Here is a 25552-nt window from a genome sequence, read left to right as displayed (position 1 = left end):
ACCGACAACCTGGGTGTGTCTCAACACAGGAATATTTTCCAACTTGTATCATCCACAGCATCAACCGTGAGGCTGCACACAGTCTCCCCTTCATGCAGCTCTGTAGCAGCTAAAAATCCCCACAGCTAGTCCGGGATATTTTAAACTAATAGGCCAACATTAAAGCATCATTAAAGCTCTGTAATTATTCAATTTAACTTGAAGACTGCAGGCTACAATTCACACACTATAGTCAATTGTGTGAAGCCTCACAGGCTGATAATTGAATTAAAATAAAACCCTCCCCGCATTCACTCTCAAAAACACTAAAGAAACACTTTAGGCGTTTTCTTCTTCTACGGTCTGAAAGGTATAACTCAGAAATAACGCCCAGCTTTATTATTTCCGTCGATGAAGTTGCAAACTGGCGAGCAGGTGCAGCGGGTTCACTTGACACACGACCAGAAATGAACTTCTTGTGAGAATTAAGACATGTCTTACCACTTTGCTCCCCGAGAAAGACGAGTTTGAATTTTCTTAAAGGGTTCCCAAAGTCACTGCCCACGGACATTTTGAGGAGGAGGAGGAAGAGGGGGAACTCTGGACACCGGAGGACGGTCTGAGAGCACTTGTGTGTTCCCACTCGAGTCCGCTGTCGGTGGGTGAAGATGCTGGGTGGAAAAGGAGGAGATGTTGCTTTCCTCTCTCTCTCTCTCTCTCTCTTCGTGATGGGAGCACACTGCTGCTGCTGCTGCTGCTGCACCGGTCCGTGACGCTTCGGGTGATTTTTTTTCTCCTCCTCCAGCCCGAGGCTTCTGCGCATGCGCGGCCTCTCCTCGTTCTCAGCTGAACTGACAGCCTTGCTATAAAATGACGTCATGGATGAAGGAATGGACAGAAATTTAAGATGTGCTGCTTGGGTTTAGTTTCATTTTTCTTTTTTTTCAGTTTCATTTTTGTAAAAGAGCCTCTTCCCTTGGTTAATATAAATAATGAAGATAACATGGCACACAGTTGTGTACATCATGTAACAAAAAGGTACGATACACGTTTAGTTTAACCTTTTTTTGGGTGTGTAAGCTAAAACACAATCATTGTAATATTTGACACTATAAAGGTTACACAAAGGGAGGTTAAAATGATAAATATTGCTCTTCCAAAAAATTGTGAAAACTTCAAGAGACAAGTTATATGATAACAGTCAAAAATGATGCAGACAAATACAAGTGCAAAACATACAAAACATAGCGAGGGAGGTCAGTAAAGACAGCTGAGCAATAACCAGGCACAAGAGATTAAACAAATAAGCAAAAACATTTAAAACAAACAAACAAAAGAAAAACAAAGGAAGGAAGGAAAGAAGGAAACCCTTTAAATGTGATGGTCTTCAAAAAGGTTGCTGGTAAGAACGAGAGTGGGGTGTATGAGTACACATCAATAAATGGGTAGGTGTGTGAGCGTGTGGTTGTGTGTAAGGTGACTGTTGTAGGGGGTGGGTGGGGTTGAGGATGAGGGCTTGGTAGCTGGTGTTTCAGGGTTTCAGACTGGAGCTTGTCTGCTGATGATATGGTGGAAGGAGGGGCTGAGAACGGTGAACCGATGATGTCTTTCTGGCCAGGTCCCACATTGGCAGTCCCCAGACCACCAGGGGGGTGAACTGGCCAACAGCAGGGTCCAGCCAGTTGAAGGTGTGTACATGTTGGTGGGGGGCCACAAGACCCTGAGGGGAGGGAGCCCCCCTGTCTTGTACTTGTATTTGTTTCTCCTTTTTCTAACCATATAAACCCAAAGCAAAGAACAAAGATTTCACATGACATTTTTATACTTTGGTCATTGTAGGGTTCTACTGTGATGTGTTTTTGTTGTTATGGTAACTTAACTGTTAAGGTTGGTTGTACTTTGATGTTATGACCTGCTTTTGACCTCAGAAAGCTGCTGTCATGCAAACAGCTAATGGAGATCTACATGAAAACAAACAAACACCAGTGGGTTGTTTAACCGTTTTGAAGCCCTGGGTTCAGCATTATATCAGTTGCCATCCTTTTATATTTTTGGAGCCAGAATTTGACATATTATGTTCAGAGAGTAGAGCTGAAGGTGACAAAGTGCCTGAATTAAGCAATCAGCTACCGCTCCCTCTAGCTCATTAAACCACCTGCAGCTGTCATTTATAACTGTTTATTATCAGGGAAACAAAGAGACTGTAAGTCTGTTCTGTAAGAGCGAGCACGTCTGGCCTGAGTCAATCTGATGTAAATGATACAAGTCTTAGGTGTGTTTACTCTGTTTTAACAGCCTTGAGACAAAGTGCAACCTCCTGGACTAACCCAATAAGAGCGACTTTGCCTCCCTCTTACAGCGTTGGATTCTACAGTTACCATAACTCTGTATGAGAGGATCTTTACTTTTATGCTTCATTGATGTAAATTCAAGGCTTAACTGTACCATGACCTGAATGACTGAGCACCTACACAGACTTCATTAATGTACCTCTTTTCATTTTCATGCCATGTCTAGCTAACTTGTAACACTGGCCTTTTTATTAGAGATGTGTAGACTTCCATTTAAAAAATATGACTCGTCCTCGGGTTTTCTAAACAGTAAAATAAAAATAAAGGACACCAAGCCTTGGAGACGTGAAGAGAGACATAAATGAAACTCGATAAATGGTGTATATTTTTTATTTGCCAGTAATGTTAACATGTTATGCGACCTACTTTGATAAACAACAATATAACCACACAGGTTGATAGCATATTGTGTGTGGTGTGGTTAACAGTGAATGTGATTGGTGTTTAAAAAAAATCATTAGATATGCAACTAAACCAAGTGTAACAAGATAATATATCAAATGAGCACTCTATTTATCACAGATGTCTCTGTGTATGAGACAAAAAACTATAAAAAATCAACTTAAATATTAAGCTATACATTAGTTCATTAGTTACAGAATATGTTCCCATTGGAAATAGAAACCTGACTAGATTCCTAACTTACAGGAAGAATTAAAACACAAAGATATTCATCTGTTGTCTCTTTATCAGTTGGACTCTTTTCATCGTCTCAGACGCATGTAAAAAACGTGACGTACCACAAAAGAGAGACAGTTTTTCCATCCTCTCTTAACTTGTGACGCGTGAAGCTTATTTTCAGAATATAATATCAAAAGCTTTAAATCGTTCAAAGACATTGGACATTTTCGCCTTTGGAAAATGAATATCTTAACTCCAACCGGTGAAGCAGCAGGTCGAGACGTTGGCCTTCACATATAGAGGTCGATGTTGGACTTCCTCCCAGCGCCTCAGCTTTGCTCTTCACATTGTCCTCTAAAATGTTTAACAAACCTGCAAAGCTTTAACAAACTTGGACCAATTTGGACGCTCTGCATGGTCACAGGAGTCCTTCAGGCCTCTTCTCCAGACTGTACTCCTGAGTCCGCTGCACCTTCCAGCCCAGCATCATGAGCAGGATGATGCCCATGACCTTATAACCCACCTGTAAGCCCAGGTACCTGTAGGGAGCGGACACATGCAGTCAAATGATTGTCAGCAGTGAACTTTGTTGTGAGTGAGTGTGTGTGATATTTGATCTGAGAAATACTTTTTTTCCAACCTGTTTCTCAGGATGTTGTTGTCATAGTAGCCACAGCTGAACTTCTTGCCGCACACACGCCTCCACCACACACACGATGTATCGATGGCCATCCCGAACAGAGCAGGAGCAGGAAGCCAAGCTGAGCAGGAGACAGACATCCTTGGATTAAAACTGCACCTTTCCCATTGAGACTTTTATAACCTTATCATATCAATCAATCAGTCTTTAAGTGTACAGCGACAACAAATAACAAATGTTATCTCAAGAAACTTTACAAATAGCAGGTAAAGGGCCTATATATATATATATATATTATGTTACAAACGAGCAGGTAAAGGACCTCACTCTTTATTATATAATGTTACAAAAACTAAACATTAATCCATCATGAGCACTGAGTAACATTTAACAAAGTTACAGGGGCAAAGAAAAACGTCCTTTAAGAGGCGGGAAACCTCGACCAGACTGTATATTACAGTTATAATAAATGGTTATGAATACAAGAACAACACTACACATAGACAGGATCTGTGTCTTGACTTACCTAATACTCTCATGAGTAAAAATTGAATTCCTATAGCAAATGACTTTTCTTCAGAGGAAACTGATCTGAAAAGAAAAGAATAGAGAAAACAGAAGGTTGGAAACTGAATTTAAAATGTTTACTTTGTTAGTCCAGAAAACAATATTTGACAACAGTGTTGATTAATCTGTTCATTTGTTAGTTTGACAACAGTCCTGAATGAAAAAAGCCATTATTTAAAAATCCATTATTCTGCCAGTTGACATCTTTATGAAGCCTTGTAAAACAAATTCAATTCAACAGATTCCTCCTATTGTTAAGTAGTTTATTTTCTATTCATTCTCAGCTGTCCTACAGTTTATTAAAAAGCCTGGTGCGCTTGTTTATCAGCTTCTGTGTTTGACTCTTTATGGACTTCAAGGAGAGCCCTGCAGAGATTGTTAAAACAAGAGCAGCTCAGTGTTCGACTGCGGCAGTATTTGGGAAGGAAACGGCCATAAAAGACTGTGAAAGGAAGAAATAAAGCCTAAACATGGCAGAGGTCCAGACTCATAGGAGGGGGAGAGAGGTAAAGATGTGTAGGATACAGTCTCTGTGCAGGAGCGATGTGGTCAGATTCAGATGTATTCATGAAAAATGGGAAGATGATAAGTTAAGTGTATGTTGCCTGGTACCATTTTTTTTTTAAATAAATCAATTAAAATTTAAGGCATAAAACATAAAAAATAAATATAGAGAAAACTAGGACAGTTCATTTAACAGATCAGTGGTTTCCAAGTTTTTTCCTCAGAGGCCCCCCCTACTTGTATCTTAGAAAAGCTGACCTTCCCAGGACCCTATAGAGTGGCACATTACTGTCAAGAATAACCATCAATTTAGATTGTTTTCATTGATAAAATCTCAACAGAATAACAACCACTTGTTCTACTTACTGAAATGCGTTTGTATAAACTATCTAGTAAACGTGTGATCATGAATTTAGTCATGTGTGCAAACCTAATTTTGACCCTATGAGATCTGTGATGCCGACCCCAAGTTGAGAACAAATGCAATAGATCAAAATAGATTTTTGACCCGTTTTGAATTGATCAAAAAACATGTGTAAATGCACTGTATTGTGTTGTTACCCTTCCTTACCTCAGCACCATCATGTACATGGGGTTGTGAGTGAGGCAGGCGATCATTGATGCCAGAGAGATGACGAGAATCACAGGAAGGAGTAAATGTGGACAGCTGTTTGGACAGGCAGCTGGACGGGCGTAACTCTGACTCCCTGATATACACCTGCAGTTTGTATACAGCTGCATCATGAGAGAAAACAGAGGAAATATAAATGACGTAATAAGTATAGAAACATTTTGACTTCTTTCTTTGTACTTTATCAGAATAATAAAAAAAATTCTCTAATGGGTATAACATTGAAATGTTTCAGAAATACACATATTGACTTGTATTTGTTAACAAGCAGAGGAGGGGTGTTGTAGAAGCCAATGTCCCATGTCGACTGATGAAGTACAGTAGTATTACTGGATTTTGCGCGAATATGACTGCTAGCGTCTACAGCCCGTCGTAGAGATACATTTTGGCTTAAGATGAATTTACTTTTGCATTTGTATGCAAGCCTCAGACATAACTTGGGTTACATGACTCTCTGCACCCAGTAAAGCTGCTTAACATGATACAACAATGACATTACAATACAGCCTAAGGTTATGTCACAATCTGTTATGAATGTTGCTTAGTCACTCTATTTTCTTTTCTCAGCTTCACATATCACACAGTCTGCGTCCCTCTCTTAGACTCAGCCATTGTATCAAACAGTACAGAAACGGGCTAACTGGCTAGTGCTATAAAGCCGTACGCACTTTTCACGAGACATTCACGGCCCGTTGCATAACTAACATTGTGCTACAAGAAGGCGAACAGGGCGATCTGCGAACATGGAAGAGACGATATTCTGCCTGTTGAAAGTTTTTTTACTTTGTAATGTATTGTTGTTTTAAAGTTTAAATGATAAGTGATGGCTACATAATCATTTCATGCCAAGTATCTGTATATTATGTTGAACTGGAAGCCATAAGAACTGATGTTAGAACTAACTCTCTAGCCTCTGGTCCATCACACGTTTCTATGTCTGACTGGTTTTAGTGTCCAGAGGCATGTTGGCCTGCTCTTACTGATAACACCCCTTAGAAAATCACAAAAGGGCCGAGAGGTTCAAGACTAATTCCCATTTACAAATTGATGTGGGGATGTCAAACTTGACTTTATGCAAGGCAAAGTGTCATTTGGATATAGCTTTGTATTTAACCTACAGACAAGAGAGTAACGTTGATCTCTCTTATTATTCTCTGCAACTGAGTGACTAATTATGTCCTTGAATGTTTATGTATTTCTTTAATCATGGAAAAATATTAAAAAGTGAAAAAAATATATTCAGTGTTGTAAGATTTGTTTTGTTCAAAGCACTTTTACTTTGCAGTTAACAGATAATGTTATTAATGCACATATTGAAGTGTTTTTATCACTATTCTGGAAAAGAAAAAGGCTAAATCTATACAAAATATTTAAAGTACTGAACTTGTCTAGGATGGATTTTGGTTTTTAAAGGTCACATATTATTCAAAATACATTTTAACATGTTTTCTAACACTAATATGTGTCCCGAGTCAGTCAACAAACCCACCTATTATGAGAAAAGTTCATCCTCTCTATCTTATGCCTGCTCCACTTTTAAGAAAATGTGTGCTCAAACAGGCTGTTTGGAGATTTTCTCTTCATGACATCACAAAGGGTAGTAACCCCTCCCCTAGGTGGGTAACACTCCCACAGCTAGGTGTTTGTTCTGCCCTTTAAGTCTGCCTTCACACCATAAACAATAAGGCATGGAGCGAGAAAGCCCATGCCACATACCCTACCAGAGAGGGGGCGTGGTCAGACACAGCTCATTTACATTTAAAGGTACAGACACAGAAACAGCCTGTTCTGAGCAGGGCTGAAATAAAGGGGTTTATAGGCATGATCAAATACAGGATCAGAGTGGATTTAGAACAAGAAACTTCACAGATATTTTCTTGTGGAGCTCTGAGACTTATTGAAAGGGAGGATAATATGTGACCTTTAAACATTAAATAGAGAAAAAGGGTAGTGAAACATGATTCAGATATTTGTCAGGCAGCTGATTAAATACCACTTGTGGACATCTGAGTCCACAGGAAAGACATATAATTATCCTCTGATGTTTTGGTATTAATCCATTAAGCTAGCTGTTACTAGCAGTGTGTGTAAGGGGCTTCAGTGTTTCACAGTGGGCTCACATGCTGACTCAAACTGACTAATACTCTATTAGCAGCAACACAATCCTCCCACTGGAAGATTATTCACCAGCCGTGACGTTTAAATACTGAGGATTTGTCCCCCCTTGAAACGCCTCCTATATGCTCTGTGACTAATAAGCATTGATCAGGCATTGATTGTGTGTCACTGGTGTCCTGTTAGCAGTCCCTCTGTTTGCTCCTGCACTGATGAGAGATATATATACTGCAGATCTCTGCTGATATGAAATATACGATCACCTCCTTCCTCATGAGGGAGCTTTGTCAGAATGCTTAAAAACTGAGAGTGAAACAAGATGCTGTGATTTGTGTTTTAAATCTAAGAGGCATCTGAGGCAAACAAAAAAAAGTCACACCCTGTTCTTTGTGTCAACTTGAACACGACCCCCTGAAGAGCAGATTTAAAAGCACTCTCAATGCATCTTAATTGCATTTTGCTCACAGTATGTATTCCCCGCAGCGCTCTGCCCCGTGTACACACTTAAAGGTTAATTACACCCTTACAGGCGAAATCACGAATTCTGTGCTAGGACAAGAACCAAATACTTACTCCTTCAACCCTCCCACTGTGAAAATCATTCTGTTAATTACCATTATTATAAGTTTGAGCACTTCTCCTGCTGTAAAAACAAAGTCACTATCTGGAAAAAACTGTCTTGATTACTAAGCATCAGATCATTTCACCGATTACTTCTGATTTCTTTGTTGAACAATCTTATTTCAGGTCATAAAAGGTCAGCTCAAAGTACATTTGTATTTTTTTTGCCCTATTTTAAAACCAAAACATTTTCCAATATATGTATCTTATGTTTCCTTTCTAAAACGATACTGAATTGTGTTGTTGGTGTGTAAATCATGAATTTTATGACGGTGTTCTATTTTTTTTAATGTTATAAAAATAAAGACTGATTGATATTTCATTTACAGCAGAGAGTGTGTATAACATGCTGATCTGCAGGTATTTAAACTGTGAGAGGATATATGTATTTATATATAAGTGCTTCGTAGAGGCACTGACCTGAACTCTGTGTGTGTTGTTGGGGTCTTTGGTGAAGTTGGTGCAGCCTGCATGACAAGGTGAAATATACTCGACACCATCTGAGCCACACACGGGGTTGAAGGCACTGGCAGGACAGGAGCAGTTGGAGTAGCACAGAGACAGAGACCTGTGGAGACAGAGTGTCAAAGATAAACACATGTCAGAGGCCCCACGATACAATATTATCACGATACTTGAGTCACGATCCCATATTATTGCGATTTGAAACATTTTGTGATATGCTGAGATTTGCGATACAATATATTGCGATTAAGCTTTTTTAAATGCATATTATGTCCACAACATTTTACTAAATCAAGAACTGTTTTTTCATACATGAAAAGATTCTCAGTCTATTCATCTCACTTAAGTCTTTTTATTTCTACACAATGAGAGTCAAGCCCACAGACGGACCAACCAGATTAAACAAGCCCACTAGACAGTTAACTAATCCATGTCCCCAATTATGCAAATGAACGCATTACTCTTAGCCTTAATATCGTACAGTTTTGACTAATAAAGAGCTGAGCTATTCAAATTAAAACAATTTTTTATACCAGACTGTAAACGTTTATATTTCTTCTGTTAAAATGGATATGGGCTTTTGCAGGCAGCGAGTGGACACAGGAAGTGGACACAGGAAGAACTGCATGTTTTTGCACTTCCAATTGGCTTCATTATTCAACACCAGGGTTTGCTGCTTGGTGTTAATATGAAATTCATAAAAGTCTAACAAAACCCCTTTAAGAAACAAAAGCATCTTTGTTCTCTCACTCACCCGTACTGTCCGATTTGGTAATGATTGACCTCGGAGACTTTCTGCGTGGGACAGCCCATGAAGAAGAGAGGGATACAGAGGAGGGTGGAGATGGTCAACATCACCACAGAGAAACGTGGGATGGTCTTCAGAGAGAGACCCGCCCTCTTCATGATGATTCCACCCACCAGCATCCCCACCGCTACTGCTGGCAGATTGACAGCACCTGGAAAACCACAAACAGCTTCGTCAGCAATCTTCTGTCTCTGTGTTTTTGTTTTTCACATACTTTGTATTTTCACTTACATTCTTTAGTTCCCCTCTTGTTCTTTGAATACAGGTTTGCAAAAGAGTCAGATATTCTACTTCATTTTAGCATTTCATCTAACCAGAGCCTCTTGCTAAAACATCTGTAGAACATCTGTACTAGCATATCTTCAGCCTGTTCTCTCTCTGCTCAGTAGATTCTGAAGTATATTTGCTGTGCAGAAAACTGTGACTCAGAATCTGCCAAAATAGCATGCAGACTGCAAAATCTAACCAGATATAGTATGGCTTTCTGGTATTTCTGAAACACTGCATATTAAATTCATATATTAGGAAATTGTAAATCTGTTTCTTGTATGCTAAGAAGTAGGGCCCGACTGATATGGGATTGTTGTGTCTGATGCCGATATGGATTTTAGGGAGAGAAAATACATGATACCGATATATTGGCGGATATCTTTCTTAGATCTATCTTCGATCTGTGGAGCTAGATAAATATAGATTTACACATTTATTGCATTGATCCCTCAAATGCAATTATTAAACACTTGTGGAAAAGTATATAATTAAGAGATGATGGAACTGGAAAGTAACTGTGCATGTATGTGCATCAATGCTTGACACTCTGGAGAGTGATGATGCTTGTTGTAATCCATATAGCACACTCTGCTGGGGAAAGATAACTGATAGTTTAATAAAATGAAACTCAAATGAGATGTTTTTTGAATGGTGAATAAATCTAGTATTATTGGCGCTTATCTGCAATAAAATTAGCCGATAACGATAGTTACTGGATATGATAATATCGGCCGATTAATCGGTCAGCTATGCTAAAAAAGTATAGGTATGGGAATGTTGTCCAAGGGGGTTTCCACAAATCATCCACAGGTCTACTTAGCTGCAGACACCTTAACACAGATTCCAGGTGTAGCCAAGCGTCAGGACAAACTCAAAGGTAGCACGTAACAAGTTTCAGGTTACATAATTTACATATTAAGCACTACTACAGGTCTGTTGGGCAACTTTATTAAAATGTACTATCTTTCAGCCTATCAACATTGCTCCAGTCCTAACCAGGCACTACCATTGTTACCTCTATCAGTGGTAGCACGTAGCCGTCAGTGGCATGAAAAAAGACATTACATCCTAATTCAGTTTTTGGAAATCAGCCATGGTGCAAGAGGCCCGACACGCTCCATTAGTGTCCATTGAAAGACTTTAACAGACTGGTTTATTTCACTTCCACAGAGTTTATAAAGTGGTTCAATACATATCATGCTGTACATTATGACTTGAATTATTTAGCAGCTGACATTGACTGGCAGGGCTTTAGTATTCGATGTTTTACCACAGCTCGGGCCTGATACCTGAGTGCTAAAAGTACCTACCTACAAGCAGGCTCCCATAGGCGGCTGAAGTGCTGTACTGACGCTCCAGAAACTTGTTGAGGAATGTGGAGAGACCTGCGATCACTGAGGAGAAGCAGCACTGAGCCAGGACCAGCATCAGGAAGAGAGGGCTCAGCAGGAGGTGGACAAACATCCTGGGAAACACTGGGAAGATAAAGACATATACAGACAATAGATAAATAGGATCTGTCTGTTACATCTTAAAATATGAAACACTGCTGAGTTAAGTTATGAACTAAACAGGTGCAGAATGAGTTTAACAAACTTACTTTTGAGGAAATCAAGTAAAGAGATATCCGGCTTCTTGAAGTCATCTTTCATGTCACTTTCACTTTCAATCACCTGGAAAACAATATGCAGAATAATCTGTTGTGGGAGTATGTTTCAAGGGATTTCTTCAGTCTGTATTGGATATTGAATGGGGAGATTTATGAGATACAGGTACCAATTCAAAGATGAAGGATACACAGCATGCAAACAGTCCTATTCTCACTAGAAAGACTCAATTTATTGGTTTAATCAAAGCTATTTCCTCCGACCTCTCTGTGTTGTTGCACCACATTCTCCTGCAACCACATCCTGTGTCTGTGTGTGCAGTATCTATGTGACATGGCAACATTAGACTGATTTGACAGCTCTGTGCAGCGGCACCACACTGTTCATGCATTCAGCATCACTTGAAGCTGTCAAACACCACAATGGAAGATTTCTGTAGCTTTTATCCCCACATTTCTGTGAAATTCTTGATTAGGTTGAGTGTGAGATTTCCAAGAAATCAAACATTTTCAGTCTGACGTGCGTCCACATGACTAACAAAAGAACTCAAGTCCCCATTTAACAAAAACAAAATCTCTTCAGATCGAAATGTGAAATGTGTGGTAGTCGTTTGTCAAAGGTTGCAATCCGCCTTCTACTGAAAGCACTTTGCGGGGCAAGTTTTAATCATTAATCTGACGCTTTGAGGTAATATTTCCACTGTTCAAATATTTGCATGATTTATCCATCCATCCATTTTCTTTCCCTTATCCGAGGTCGGGTCGCGGTGGCAGCAAGCTGCTTTCATGATTTAAACTTGTTTATTAGTCAACTGTTTTAGGTAGTTATGATAAGCATTTATCTATTTCTTACTTTGCCGATTGTTCCACTTTTTATAAATGACTTTAAGGTCACTACCTTTACAGCTTCTCCTGTACTTTTAACTGCCTATTTCCATAACAGACAATACATTTTTTAAAGTTATTTTTTGGGCCTTATTGCCTTTATTGGATTATTGGATAGGACAGCTGAAGAGAGAGAGGAAATGTTGGGAGGAGAGAGTGAGGGATGAAATGCAGCAAAGGGTGGAGGGTCGGAGGACGAAGACTATAGCCTCCTTACATGGGGCGCATGACATAACTGCTAGTCTATCCTGCGTTTCAACGGCCGTTACTTTTAGCTGATCATTTCAATCATTTATCCGCAGCTTTATGTTTACTATTTCAACTTCTAAACTTTCTGCTTAGACTTTGCTGCCAGTTAACTAACATGCCATGTGTCATGCACTCTCAATTCAAAAGAATAAATAAAAACAAAAACACACAAAAATATCTAGTTGGGAATTCATTTTAAAAGAAGTATTTGTGAGTGTAAACTGTATCAATCTGATTTCTGTAACTGACAGAACCAGCGTCATACATGATCTGAAAGACTGAATCCTAAGCTTTGGTTACAACATTCAAATAATGAGAGAAAAAACATAGAGGACTTAAAGACAGTTCATTTTATAATGAAGTGTTCACAAAGCTATTTTGTATAAATTAGGCAGCTTCATGCATTCTTACTGTTATGTAGAAGGCTTACATTGACTTCCACATGATCTTTGTCTTAAGGAGAATGATGTATTTGAGCCATAATTATTCTAATTGTTTTAGAGTTTTCATCACATCTAATTGTATCCGATAAAATAACAGGCCTTTGTGTTTTTAAAGATGTTCTATTGATGTAAATAACTTTTTCATCAAGTCTTAAATGAACACATTTGAAGTACTTATCAGGTTCATAGTTTTAGCAGGTTAATCTCTAGACACAGCTGGATGTGGTTTCACAAAATTGCGGGCGATCAAATCTAATTTATTCTTATCTATGACTCATGTCTTTGACAAAGTGCTTGAAAGGTTTGATTCAATCCTAAAAAAAAATCTAAGGTATAAATCACTTCTTAATAACAATATATTCATTGACGGGTTAGGGAAAGTAAAATGCAATGCTAACATACAGCCAGCAGGTGTCAGTAAAACATGAGACATATTTCCTGGATGTTCAGACAGATGAGGCTGTTTTGTAAATTAGACTTACAGTATCTTCCGTCTGCATCCTCTTAGGGAAGAAGAAGTACGGGATGGAGGTGAGAACCAGGCAGCCGGTGGCGATGAGCAGACCCATCCACCAGGCACCGACCCAACGGGGGTCTCCTTGTCTCAGCTCCTGTTCACCTCCTGCAGGAAACAGCAGTCATCAGATTACGCACTGTGAGCCCTCCTTTACAGCTTTAAACTGTCCATAAAATAACCTTTAAGACCCCCAAAATTACCTAAACCAGTTCTGTCCACGTCAACATAGAGCCGCAGCATCACTGAGCCCAGCAGGTAGCCGATGGCAGGCCCGAATACAGAAAATGCAAACAGGATGGCTGTGAATGAGAAAGCAGCAGTGAGGCAGAGTTTCTATTGTACCATAGCCTCCGTGCATGGGGCGCGCACACTAACCACTAGGCCACTGGAGCCCCTACTTACATTCATTTACAACAAAAATTCAATCATTGTTGGCTCATTGTTTTAAGTAGAAGTAGAAGTAGAAGTATAACTCCCTGCAAAGGATTTCCTTCACCCCTGGATGATACTTTCTTTTTGCAGGAAAGCAACGATTTTCTTTAAATTTAAGGAGCATGTTTTTTTATCTGATATTATTACTTGTTATTTCAAAAACATGTTTCATGTACATGTTGACATTGTGCAGACAATGTGTATGGCCATTCAGCTAAAAATATATATTTCATTAGGAGATGAAATAACATGACAAACAGTGACATACAAAGTGACATACAAGACAAACAGGAGTAAGAATACAAAGATGGAAAGAACTAGGTTGAAGACTATAGAGTCGCACAACAGTTTAAGCAATATGATTCACACTAATTAATTGTTGTGTGATAGGAGATCCTCATAGGTTTTAGTGAAAAATATGGGTACTCCATTCCCCGCAAAGGATAATGAATTAGTTTTGTGTACGAAAATCATTAGTGAATTAAAGTTTATTTTAACTAAATTTGTTTTTCTCTTCTACCTCAGCAGACTGAACAACGTTTTACAAACTCAATACTGTGCGTTTAGAGTAAATTAAGGGTAGACCCAGCAGACTTCTTAATCCAAGGGGACAAAATATTGAAGTTAAAAATGTTCACCCTGCAGAATCACCTCACCACCTCCACTCTGTGTCCACACAGGCTGTGCTCTTAATATCAACAAATCAATCTGCAGGTCATTCACCTATGTAAAGAGGGGAGTTTCCAGGTCCTGCAAAATCATCAATGTAGGATATCCCAAACGGCTGTATGGGCACCGAGCCCACCCCGAAGAGCAGCTGAGCGCTGCCCATGAGAAGCCACAGGTTGTTCGTGTCCTTCAGGCGCCTGGTTTCATCTTGACCGCAGGACTCAGGGGCGCTAGAGTTCCCCTGCAAGTTACAGATGTCATGACGATCTGGATCACAGCAGGTGGGCAAACATGAACAGAGAGGGGAAGAAAAAGGGGGAGGGGGAGGCGTGTAAGTTAATAACATGCCAGTGGATGCAGATGTACAACTACTTTTAATTTCCTGAAGCTTCTCTGACTCTCAACTTAAACTCTGCTCAAGCCAAGGCACTCCGCCTGAAAGCAAAATAAAAGGAGGAAGAGGGGGGCTGTTATTTCCTCTGCTTTTGGTGAGTACACGAGATTGTTAACATTCTTCTGATTTATGTGAGAGTTCAATGTAAGAGCACAAAGTATGCTGACTAAATTCACCTCCACGGTGCAGAAAGCCAAACAGTCAATACTTTTTTTTTCTCCTGCTAAGTGCTCGAAGGATTTGACTAAAAGACGCAGCCATTTTTACACAAACCCAAAAGTAAAGTCTCATAAATTCTACATTCACAAGTCTCCCTGCTGAGACAGTGGTGACAGTGGAGACCTTGAAGTAGCGAGGGATTATAGAAAGTTGTTTTTTCTTACTGTGAAAAACAGAGTCGAATTCGTAAGGCTGTGACAGGAAGTGAGGTAATGTCAGGATCATGGCGCTGACAGCCATCAGAAGTCCTCCTACTCCAATGACTCGAGGACGGTGAACACGATTCCCAAAGTAGCTCACGAACACAATCAGCACACTGTTACTGACCTGAGGGACGGACACAAACACATGTTTCAGAGAGAGTCCTTTTTTTCAGTGGTACACTTTAAAACAATCCTTTCAAAGTTTCCTGTTGTTATCAAATAAAACCACCATGTCAGCAATGAGAGTTGGCACTAAAATGATTCAGGTTTTCGCATCCTAAAGGCACAGTTCAGAATGATTTTGTAAGTACTGACATTAGAGAAATTGTTTCCAGAGTTTAAAGCTGCATTAATTAGTTTTATTCAACTTTGGAACAGTGAAAACAAACTATGAACAAAAATCTGACATGCCATCATCACACTGTGTTAAAATGAAGTGGACTTAGCCTCTTCGCTTTAAAAGTGAAGCCAATGCAGAAGCCAAGTCAAGAGAACATGACTCAACATGATGTAGAGCTGAGCAATACGGACCACAAATTATATCTCTATATATTTTAGCTGAATGGCCATACACATTGTCTGCACAATGTCAACATGTACATGGAACTGTTTTTGAGATAATGAATAATAATATCAGATAAAAACAATGCTCCTTAAATAAAAAAAAAATTGTTGCTTTCCTGCAAAAAAAAAAAAATGTTGTGCTGGCTTTCAATAAAAGTTTACTCAGAAGGAGAGAGAGGCGGAGCACGGTGAAGAGGGACAGTTAGAGAAGTAATAGGCGAACTGTCGCTTCAACAGAAGAATCATATTTAACGCAAAATAAACTATATAGATATAAACCATATTGTGGTAACCTATACTTTGTTTGAAAATAAATCGAAAAATCATAGAGCTCGATATACAGCCCAGCCCTAACATGATGTTCATTTGACTTTTCAGTTGAAATGATATTAGCAAACATTCAGAAAAATTCACATCAATTCACTGTTTTTCTGTTCTTGGGTTAAATTCCAGCTCAGTATTTATCGTTCCTGTTGCTCTGTTTTGCTCGTCAACAACTCATGGGAGAAATATCTGGCTCTTAAGCTGTGAATGCTCTATCATGGTCACAGAACAGTTGCCAACACTTTTATTTGATCCACAAATCATTTGATCCAATGTTAAATGTGCTTTAAATAGCCACACAGACACTTACAGGCTGTAGTATTTGGTCTCTGTTTTCATACAACAGTCAAATCAGATGTTGCCACTCAGACTGTAATTTAAACTGCTGCCAAATCTTATAAGGGTCTGAGGTACAAAATATACAAAAAGCCTAAACACAGAAAATGTCAACACAGAGAAAGAATCAGTGACTAGTGACTGTCCATGCATGCACCTGAAACTAAATGGAAACTATAATCTATGTGTTGCACCAAAAAAATCTGGCATCTTCCTCGACGCACGTACAGAACATTCTTGTATTATTCTTGACCCTTTGTTTCTGCGATAAAACGGTTTCAAAATACTCAAGACTGTTTTTGGTTGTCAGGAAGTGTGATTGTGATATGTTGCTTGTTCTCTAATCCTCCTTTGTCATGGATATCCTTGAAATAAATCCATCACTGTGAGGATGTGTTTTTGTTGGCTCCCACCTCGTTCAGAGAGGAAATTGTTCCTGAGGAGTAGCTGCTGAGGCCGTAGCGTCTCTCGATCGTGCTGATGGTGCTCTTGAAGTACGCGCTGTACAGCAACTGAGAGAACTGCAGGAGGCCGTGGCACAGGACGAACAGCTAAACAGGTGGACAAACAGAGAGTACAGAGGGCTTAATCTCCAGCACAGAAATATTGGCATGTGAAAAAATACAGATAGCAGGATCGAGAGGAAAAGTCTGCAAAAACAGATCCTAGTTATCATCAGAAAAACAAAGAAATGCTTGCTCACATCCCATGTACTTCTATTCATTTCAATCATTCATAAATATTGTAGTCAACCTTACCATGAAAAAAGCTTTTTAAATTGATGAATCAGCAGTTAAAATGGGTTTTAGTCATAAATGTCACATGTATTAAGTGTTGTTTTGAGCAGCTTGTGACATTTGGCTGCACACACACAGAAGTAGAAACCCGTTTCAAAGGTTAAAAAACATATTCTCCCTCCTGAGACACCTAAATCGTTCCAAGAAAAAGAGACCAATTCACAGGACCCTCACTGTCCTCTCAGAGGCCATGTGGCAGAAAAGTACCTGAGGATTTGTGTTCAATACATTTTCCAAGTGTTTCTCAGCACCGGCGACAAACTGAGCTGACGTTTAGTTCACTCTGTGGAGCGCACATTAAACTTTCAAGAGGAGCGATGATGTCAGAGCAGTGACTGCGGGGAGGAAAGAGGAAAAAGCAAACCGCTGCTTCACAACCACATGACTAAACTAACAAGTAGCAACACATCGGGCTTGGACTCGAACTGGATGTTGTAATGTTCTCACAACATTAAAAGACATGAAACAACATTTTCAAAAGGATTTCTCATTCTCATTTTTACAATGGAAAAAAAAAGCTCTACTTAAAGCTCCACAAACCAATGCATGATGTGAAAATATACATGTTGGATAGTCGAATGACAGTAGAATTATTTCACTCAAAAATGAATTTCTCTTTTGGTAAAAGTTCTTACAAATGCACAAAGCATGAAAAGTATTAATTGTGTAGAATGACCTTTTAGAGAGTTCATTTTATATTTCATTTTAAGATCATCATTACTCATTAGTCAACGGTTTAGCAGAACTTTAGTGTTGCAGCCACTTGAGATGGATGACTTGATGCATCAAAGTCAAAGTCAAGTTTTACTTTGACAGAAATGTAACTTATAACTACAACCGAGAGATTAAGGAAGTGAGGTTAACAACAGTCTGAGATCAGACGACATCGTGAACCTTAAAGTCACAGGAGAAGCCCTGATTCAAATCCTGGATCCAGTTCAAGTCTGAAAGTTTGTGTTTCAACTCCTGATAAGCTTGTTGGCTGCATTTTACCAACTTTACCAACTTTTTTACATTTTAAATAGAGTTAAAGGAGCAATATGTAACTCTGACACCCAGCGTTTAAAATGGGTCCTGAAGTCCAAATTTAAAACATTGGAGAGAGCTGGGTCCCCCCGCCCCCTCCTCTCTAGAGTCGACGCACACAGGTGTGTTTAACCAGCTATGCAGCAATCTTCAAACCTTTCTGTGTTCTAATCTCTCTCCATTTTTCAAAAGAATCTTCAATATTTAACCAGTTTTACCATGTTTCTGGTCGTGGAGTTTATTAGCAAAATGGAAAGCCAAGGCTTTTTCGGTCGGCTACAATCAGTTATATCTGAACCAGTTCACTTCCCCGCTTCCATCTCTGTAACACCTGTTGGTTTGCTGTTTGCCCGGCAAACCGAGGGGTGTCCCAGACGGTCTACCCTCTCTGTTCAAAACAAAAACAAACCATTCTGGACCGGAATTGAAACTTAGAAGGAGGACATAGTGGCTGCTGCGTTGTTGTCAGAGAAGCTAACATAGCACAAGCACTTACATGTTTCCTTAAAGTCTGATGATACAGTAAGGTCCTTGTATGATTTAATTTAGTAGATATCTTTCATATTGCTCCTGTGAGGAACCTTTCAGTTTGCATTGTTTTTGGTGCCCCCTGTGGAAGAAGCAGTATATTTTGGATCTCTGTGTGATTTTGTCCCGAACATGTGTAAGACGCATTCTGCAACAAAAACAGTCAAATATATCACTCGGAATAAATCTCTAAAACTAAATGTCAACAAAGACTGTTTCTGCAGCATGCAATGACTCACTCTGTCTGATAACTACCCTGCGGCGGTAGTTACAAGCACTAAAAAGTAAACATGAAGAAATAATGATGATGTTGGTAGTAGGTCGTCAGTATTCATTTCAGTCGGTTTCCAATCCAGCTAAAATGTCTCACAGCAGCTTTAACAGTTTATTAGATTATAAACTCTAAGATTAAAGTAAAGTGAATTTAATGGTTAATAACTTCGGGAAATATTCTTATTTGCTTTCCTGTCAGGAAGTAGAAAAGATTTGTGTTCAAAATGAAAAAACTATAGCTGTAGGACATATGACAAGTGATACAAGCCGTAGTGAAGAGCAGGGTTCAGCAGGTCAACAATTCTACAATTTCATTTAGCAGACATTTTTGTCCAAGGCGATGTAAATCTGAGATTAAGTCAGGAATGGATGACTTGAATTGCCAAACTGTCATGTTGTGTTTTTAGGTGAACTAAAAATGCAGGAGCAGTCTCACATGTCACTGTTTATAACACGGGGCTTTCTTGACGGGCTGGTTAGGAAAAGGAAAAAAACAAAATTTAGGGCATTAATAAGGAAAAAAGCCACTTCTCCGCTCAACACTACAACACTGATATGTCAAGCTTTAGTAGGGATACATGCTTGACAAATATTAGGGATCAGTTTCCAAGCAAAATGTTGGACAAGACGACTTTTAGAATAATCACTAGTAGCCTGGTGAATGCAAATCTGTCACATGCAAAATATCTGACTCTTCAAAAGCTCAACTCATGTGTACCTATTAGACACTAACTTTTCAGATTGCTGCTCTGTGATGAGCAGGTTTAGATTTAAAAATTCGATCTTGTTTAATTGAAAACAGCTGTCTGCTGCTGCTGCTGCTGGAAACAAAGCTATCAAAGCCATGAGAGCGAAACCAAAACATTAAAGCTGCTGGCCAAAAACAACAATGAGCCAAAAGGCACTAATGAGCCACAGAGAAGTGCAAGGTTAAGTTTGACTTGACATACTCTTTTAAGTAAATGTGCCTCATTTCTTTTTGCCTTTGGTTTCAGGCTGTTTGTACGAAGGTTTTAGCAACCACACAATCAGGAGTATGATATGGCAAAGCAGTATTTCGTCATCTTTCCTAGGAATCGAGAGCACGGCTCCAAAGAAAAATAAAATACGTGATTCACTCATTTTGGAATCACTATCAGGCAGTTACAGAGCTTGGGGTGATAATGTGTGCATCTCTAGTTGATTGATGATTTTGCCTCTCTGAGTTTTCTTTTCAGATCCAGGGATGTGGAAAGATCAAAGTCACACTGGACGTGCTCCCAGAGATCTGGACGAGTCACTCTCCTGTTGTGAGGCGTTCACAGACACTCGTAAAACTCTCTGTACCAGATTTTATTTGCTTGGAGGGCCATGAGCGAAGGGTTGACGCTGAAGATGGGCGTTGAGATTAGGAGAGACTTTGCAAAGAAAACAGTGATAAATCAGAGCTTACTGTTTGTTTACCGGCTTCCAGGTCGGCTGAGGGAGAATACACTTTGCGTTCATCTCAGAACAGCTAATTCTCCTCTTAAAGCTTGGCTTTATGGGTTGTTAGCGCACACAATAGACACTTTGACACTGTTTCTAATACTTCATCCTCAGCTTGTATCAAACAGGGTCAATTATCTTAATAGTTTCGATATTTGCTGGCAGGCAAAGAGTTCCTTGTTTAGGATTTAAAGTTAAACTAAAAGTCAGAACTTCACAAGTGTTTCATTAAAATCCACTTTAGCATTTCACAAAGTTTATTATTTTTATTGCTGCAGATAATACTCGATGTAATTATCATGTTTCAGAGAAAAGTCTCTGGCTTTGGTTCTGGAAATACGTCATAATTTTAAGAACACCAAATCCAACCGAGTGCAGAATTTCACTTCAGGCCTGAGGAAAGACTTACTTTGCATTCCTCTGAAGCGACATTAAAATATTGATGGAGGACCTCATGCTGTGAGTCAACAGTATACCAGACTGTCAAGACACAAGATTCATTGTTAATCCAGACTTTTAATACAAGTGATTAAAGCAGGATTTTGAGTGTGCAGGGTTGGATTATGGGTATTTATCCAATTTGAACTCACTCAGCTTCGTCTGTCTGGACGGTTTTGTTCCAGCCTTCAACCCCGCTGCGAGGGGGAAGAATCGAGGGAAGTTCCCCTTTGAGTTTTAAACGCTTTTATTTCAGGGACACGTGCTGCTGCTACTCTATGTCGATGGATATCTATGGATGTATAAGAGGAAATGCTTTGTTTTCCTGATTCACAAATCCCTGGCCTTGCTGGAAAAATAAATGAAGCAAAAGGAAAAGGAGAATGTATGAAGTCTCTAAGGATGTTTGAAAGGAACTGAAAACAGAATAACTCCCTGCATTGTGAAACCTAAACAAGTGTGACTGCACAATAGCCTCACGATCAAAGGGCCATCATCTTCCGTTTAAAGGATAAATACAAATATTTAACCTTTAACCATGAGTAACACTTGTTTGTTTTTTTTAACTTCATTTTTCATACACATTAGGAAAATAAAGACATATAACATGTTAATTAGAGAGTTTTGGAGGTTTTGGGAAATGGATTTTGTTACTTTTCAGACAAACTAGGGATCGAGAACATGAACTCATTTGAAAAATGTTAATTGAGGTGAAGAATCTTGGAACCTGTCAGTTGGCGTTATAGCCTCGAGGAGTGACGGCCAGCTTTTCAGAGCTTCCAGTGTAGCCAGCGCTTAGCAACAAGGGATTTCCTGACAAGACTTACATTTTTGTGCATTAACTTTGTTAGCTCTACTTACATTTGAAGCAACTTAAAGCTGTACTTTTATGTAAATATGTATTCACAGACATTATTCAAACTAGATTGCTGTTAGTTGCTGCCAATGTGTTTCAGGATTGCATTGCAGTGGATTTTGTTCTATGCCCCAAGAAGCAACCAAAAGCAAAAATGAAGCTGATGCAGAAGTGCAACATCCTGCAGTTCATCGAGTGTCCACTTGAGGCAGGCTGCAGAAGCACCGGAAGTCACATACAGCACACACCCATTCAAAACAGCCTGTTGCAGAAGGCGACATGAATCTGATTAGCTCACGTCTGGATTGGCACACACTGCATGAGGGGTGTATCATACGATAAATCAGACGTTTTCACGATAAGGTGCATAGCGGTCCTGATTGTCAAGAGGCTTAAACCCCGCCTAAGCTCCAGCTCTCAGCCTGTCGTTAGGTTGACTGAAAGTTAAATTGAGACAGCATTTCCAGACTAGAATAAGAATTCCAAAATCTCGTCACAGGCCTGCAGATTTTGAACAAAAATGCAAAATTTGTGAGGCAAACAATCAAGTGAGAAGTTGGCTCCGTTTCCCATAAACTTCTTTTTGAGAGAAGCATAACCCTCCCCTGTTGGCCATTAGCCAGAATGCAGATTTAAGACTCCAACTTAGTTGTTATTAACGGTCTACAACTTTTACTTAATACAAAAAAAAAAGTGAGAAAAGTATTCATCTTCCCAAAATACTTTCTTCTTGCTTCAACTCTATAATGGAGCGACGAACAAGAGGCCAGGAGCTGATGTGCACTCAGGTGTGGAGAGAAGAGAGCTCAACATTTATCCTCCGACAGTTCAGGATGTAAACACTCTGTGCCCCTGGGCAGAAGCTTGGCTCGGATGTTGGCACAGATATCCTTTAAGAGAATTTGATGGTGTAACTCAGGTTGCAGATAAGGAGTAGCCCACAGCTTTGATAAGTTCAAAGCTGTTAGAAAAAAAAACACACAAACAGAATGTCCTGATGAAAGTGAGCAAATAAGAGAGCGGAGAGCTGAACAGCATGTACCGCTGTCAAGAAAAGACGGATGGACGTGATTGCTCCCTGTGAACCCATTGTTAGACGTCTGGCTCAGCAGTGATTTGGGATTTTGAAAAGCAAGTAATCCAGTTTTGTATGCTTTAGTTGATATATCTGGACAGGAGGCAAACAGAAATCAAGGGTTCTGGCATAAAAAAAGATCCTCCTCTGTTTCAATGTCTCACTCCTGACCTGCAGAAAAGGTTCACAGAGACATAACCAGCTGCTTGTATTCACAAACACCCCCCTTGTCTAAATACAGGTAGCTTTGAACTTCAGGTATTGTCATGCTGTGCAGGTTGGGTGAATGGTATCTGCCAGGTGGTTTCTATAGCCTCCACCCTCTCTATATTTGTTCATCTCCGCTTCAACCCAGGGGAGCTTTCAAGTAAAGACTTCAAATGATAAACAGAATAAGATTTGTAGTAACTGGACCCACCGCAGTCTGTGTGAGAATGCATAAAGTAAACATAGTCTTAAATAAACCTTCAGCTGGAGATTTAAAGGTTGCTCAAGCTCTCTCACTACTGCAAACGCACAGGAGGATACAGGTGTATTAGTCACACTTCACAGACACCAACGAAGAAGACATGTAATTTCTCGCTGAGTACTGCTGCCAGCTACGTGGAGTTGTGCCTCATTATTACTCACAGTCCTGGAACAAACTGTTTCTCTCACATCCCTGCCATACAGCGAAGTACAACTGCAGCTTCTGGAGCACAGTGAGGGGAACATTTCTTCCTCTACAGTCAGCGTTCACAGTGAGACTTTTACTATCAGAGCCAGAGGTGGAGAAAATAAACCAAACACAGAAAAACTGTCTCACTGATGATAGAAAAACAAACTTTCCCTTTATTGAAACCATCTGAAGCTAAATTAAACCTCAGGAGCTGTTATGATTTAATAACATACACTATGTCTTGATTTTGGATTATGTAATGTTTCTGGTTCAAGCTTTTTGATGTTAAAATCTGCTGTTTTAATTGGTCATGTGCAAATATAATTATATATATTATTTGGAGATTGACTTTTCGTCATGCAAAACCTTGTAATGGTTTCCTCCTGGGCAACGCTTTCAAGTATTGAAAGGTTTTCCTTTAATTTGTAAAATAAATCATAGAAAATAGTCAGCAGAAATATCATTATTGCATTATTAATTATCGTCACAGATAACTGGAAATATATTTTCTGTTGCTGAGGATAAACACTTTAAAATTACTTGAATTCTGAGATACTAAGGGTCATTTTTTCAGATGATTTGAAATCAAATCTCGTATTTTTCCAGCAGATAAAGAAAATATGTGTTAATCGCAACCTCAAAGTTATTCTATTTCACACCAATTGAACTTTTGATTGATTTAGGATTACGAGATAGTATGTTGGGCAAAAATTTGCATTTCAAAACAATAAATAACACATTTACATGTTAGCATATTTAAAACCATTGTAAACAATTTAATGCGCTACGAGGACAACGTAGACATAATTAATAACAAAGTTTGTGAAACATTTTTTAAATTGTTAAGATTGTGTTGTGTTAAGATTTTCAGGTAGCCTAATAATGTTTTTTTTTTTTTTTTACAATAAAGTTATATCCTATTCTAGTGGGGTTTTTTCATTTAAATATGACACTTTTTGTCATTAACATGCTGGTAAACATTTCTAACACTCGAGATCGTTTTCTTTCTTTTGAGCAATATGTAGTTTAAACATTTATTTTAAAGCTGATTTCTTGCTATGTTTATCTCTAAATTCTGCGTTAAAACGGGCAAAGTTTGGTACTTTTTTGAGGTAGCCACGAGGCACAAATTCCTGAACATAATGTCTGCTTGTTTGTGTAAGGTGAAGCTCCTCAGTAACACAGGAGACACAAGGTATGGACAGGTTTGTTTTATAGTAACCTCTGAACTATTATCAGATAACGTTATGTAATCTCCTAAAAATAAATGTAGCACAGTTATATAAACAATGAGGGAAAAGAGCTGCAGGTTAAAACAAGACATTGTATAGCCTCCTCTCCTCTCGTGCCTGATGCCTACCTTAATGCTGCAGCAGAGCGCGCGCGGTCTCTTCATGACTTTAATGTCCATGGGTTTAGCTCGTGCCCTCTCCAGGTCCTCTCGAGGTCTGAGTCAGAGGTTGTTCTTTCACTTTTTCCCCTCCGGTGAGCTGCTCTCCTTGTTTTATGACGGTCGGTGATGCAATTGGACTCAACCCACAGCCCCACGCGCAAATGTTTTGAAAGTTGTGAATTGGGAACAGAGAGTCCCGCGCTGATTGGCTGAGTCACACTCACCTGTAAGAGCGTGATGGAACGTGTTAATCAGCACATTAAATCTATGTGTTTGTAATGTGTTGTTAATGTGATTTGAGTTGTATTTCTTGTTTTATAGTATAAAGAATGATGATAATAAAAAATGATCTGTAGGGGAAAATGCAGGAAACATTATAATTATTGTTTTTTGGATATAAAAAGGTGTACCTTCCTCTCCCTGACGCTTCTCTGTGTCCTGCTGCTGCAGCTCAGACTGCCTCTTGCTTCATTAGTTTTGGTATGTGGTACACTGAGCTGTTTCCCCTCGAGCTAATGAGTGGTGGGCCCACAGTGACAGAAAGGACAGATAATGAATGAACTCTGAAAATAACCAACAGAGGAGTATAGAGTTTATGTAGCTCTTTAAAGGCTACTATGATACAACA

At 39.3% G+C, this 25552-nt stretch overlaps 2 protein-coding genes across 3 annotated transcripts in view; both read right to left on the bottom strand.

The window, feature by feature from the left end:
• The window catches only part of rab6ba (RAB6B, member RAS oncogene family a), a 62394-nt gene extending 61582 nt beyond the window's left edge, over positions 1-812 (bottom strand). For both annotated transcript variants that reach the window (XM_020631704.3, XM_020631711.3), the window contains exon 1: positions 481-812. In XM_020631704.3, coding sequence (XP_020487360.2) covers positions 481-802 — 322 coding nt within the window. In that variant the 5' untranslated portion in view covers positions 803-812. The remainder of the gene's footprint in view (positions 1-480) is intronic.
• A 1832-nt stretch (positions 813-2644) lies between these two features.
• On the bottom strand, positions 2645-25088 carry slco2a1 (solute carrier organic anion transporter family, member 2A1). Its single transcript, XM_020632826.3, has 14 exons — positions 24892-25088; positions 16827-16964; positions 15151-15313; positions 14428-14640; positions 13473-13571; positions 13238-13377; positions 11173-11245; positions 10883-11047; positions 9249-9453; positions 8450-8597; positions 5234-5397; positions 4118-4182; positions 3592-3712; positions 2645-3490 (listed from the first exon to the last, which is right to left on the bottom strand). The coding sequence occupies exons 1-14, from the start codon at positions 24940-24942 to the stop codon at positions 3370-3372; spliced, it is 1866 nt and encodes a 621-aa protein (XP_020488482.2). The 5' UTR covers positions 24943-25088; the 3' UTR covers positions 2645-3369.
• Between the last annotated feature and the right edge of the window lie 464 nt (positions 25089-25552).

This window comes from Labrus bergylta, chromosome 6, assembly GCF_963930695.1.
Source record: "Labrus bergylta chromosome 6, fLabBer1.1, whole genome shotgun sequence".
Taxonomy (NCBI): domain Eukaryota; kingdom Metazoa; phylum Chordata; class Actinopteri; order Labriformes; family Labridae; genus Labrus; species Labrus bergylta.
The sequence above is the reverse complement of the archived record's forward strand: the minus strand, read 5'-3'. Positions and strand labels throughout refer to the sequence as shown.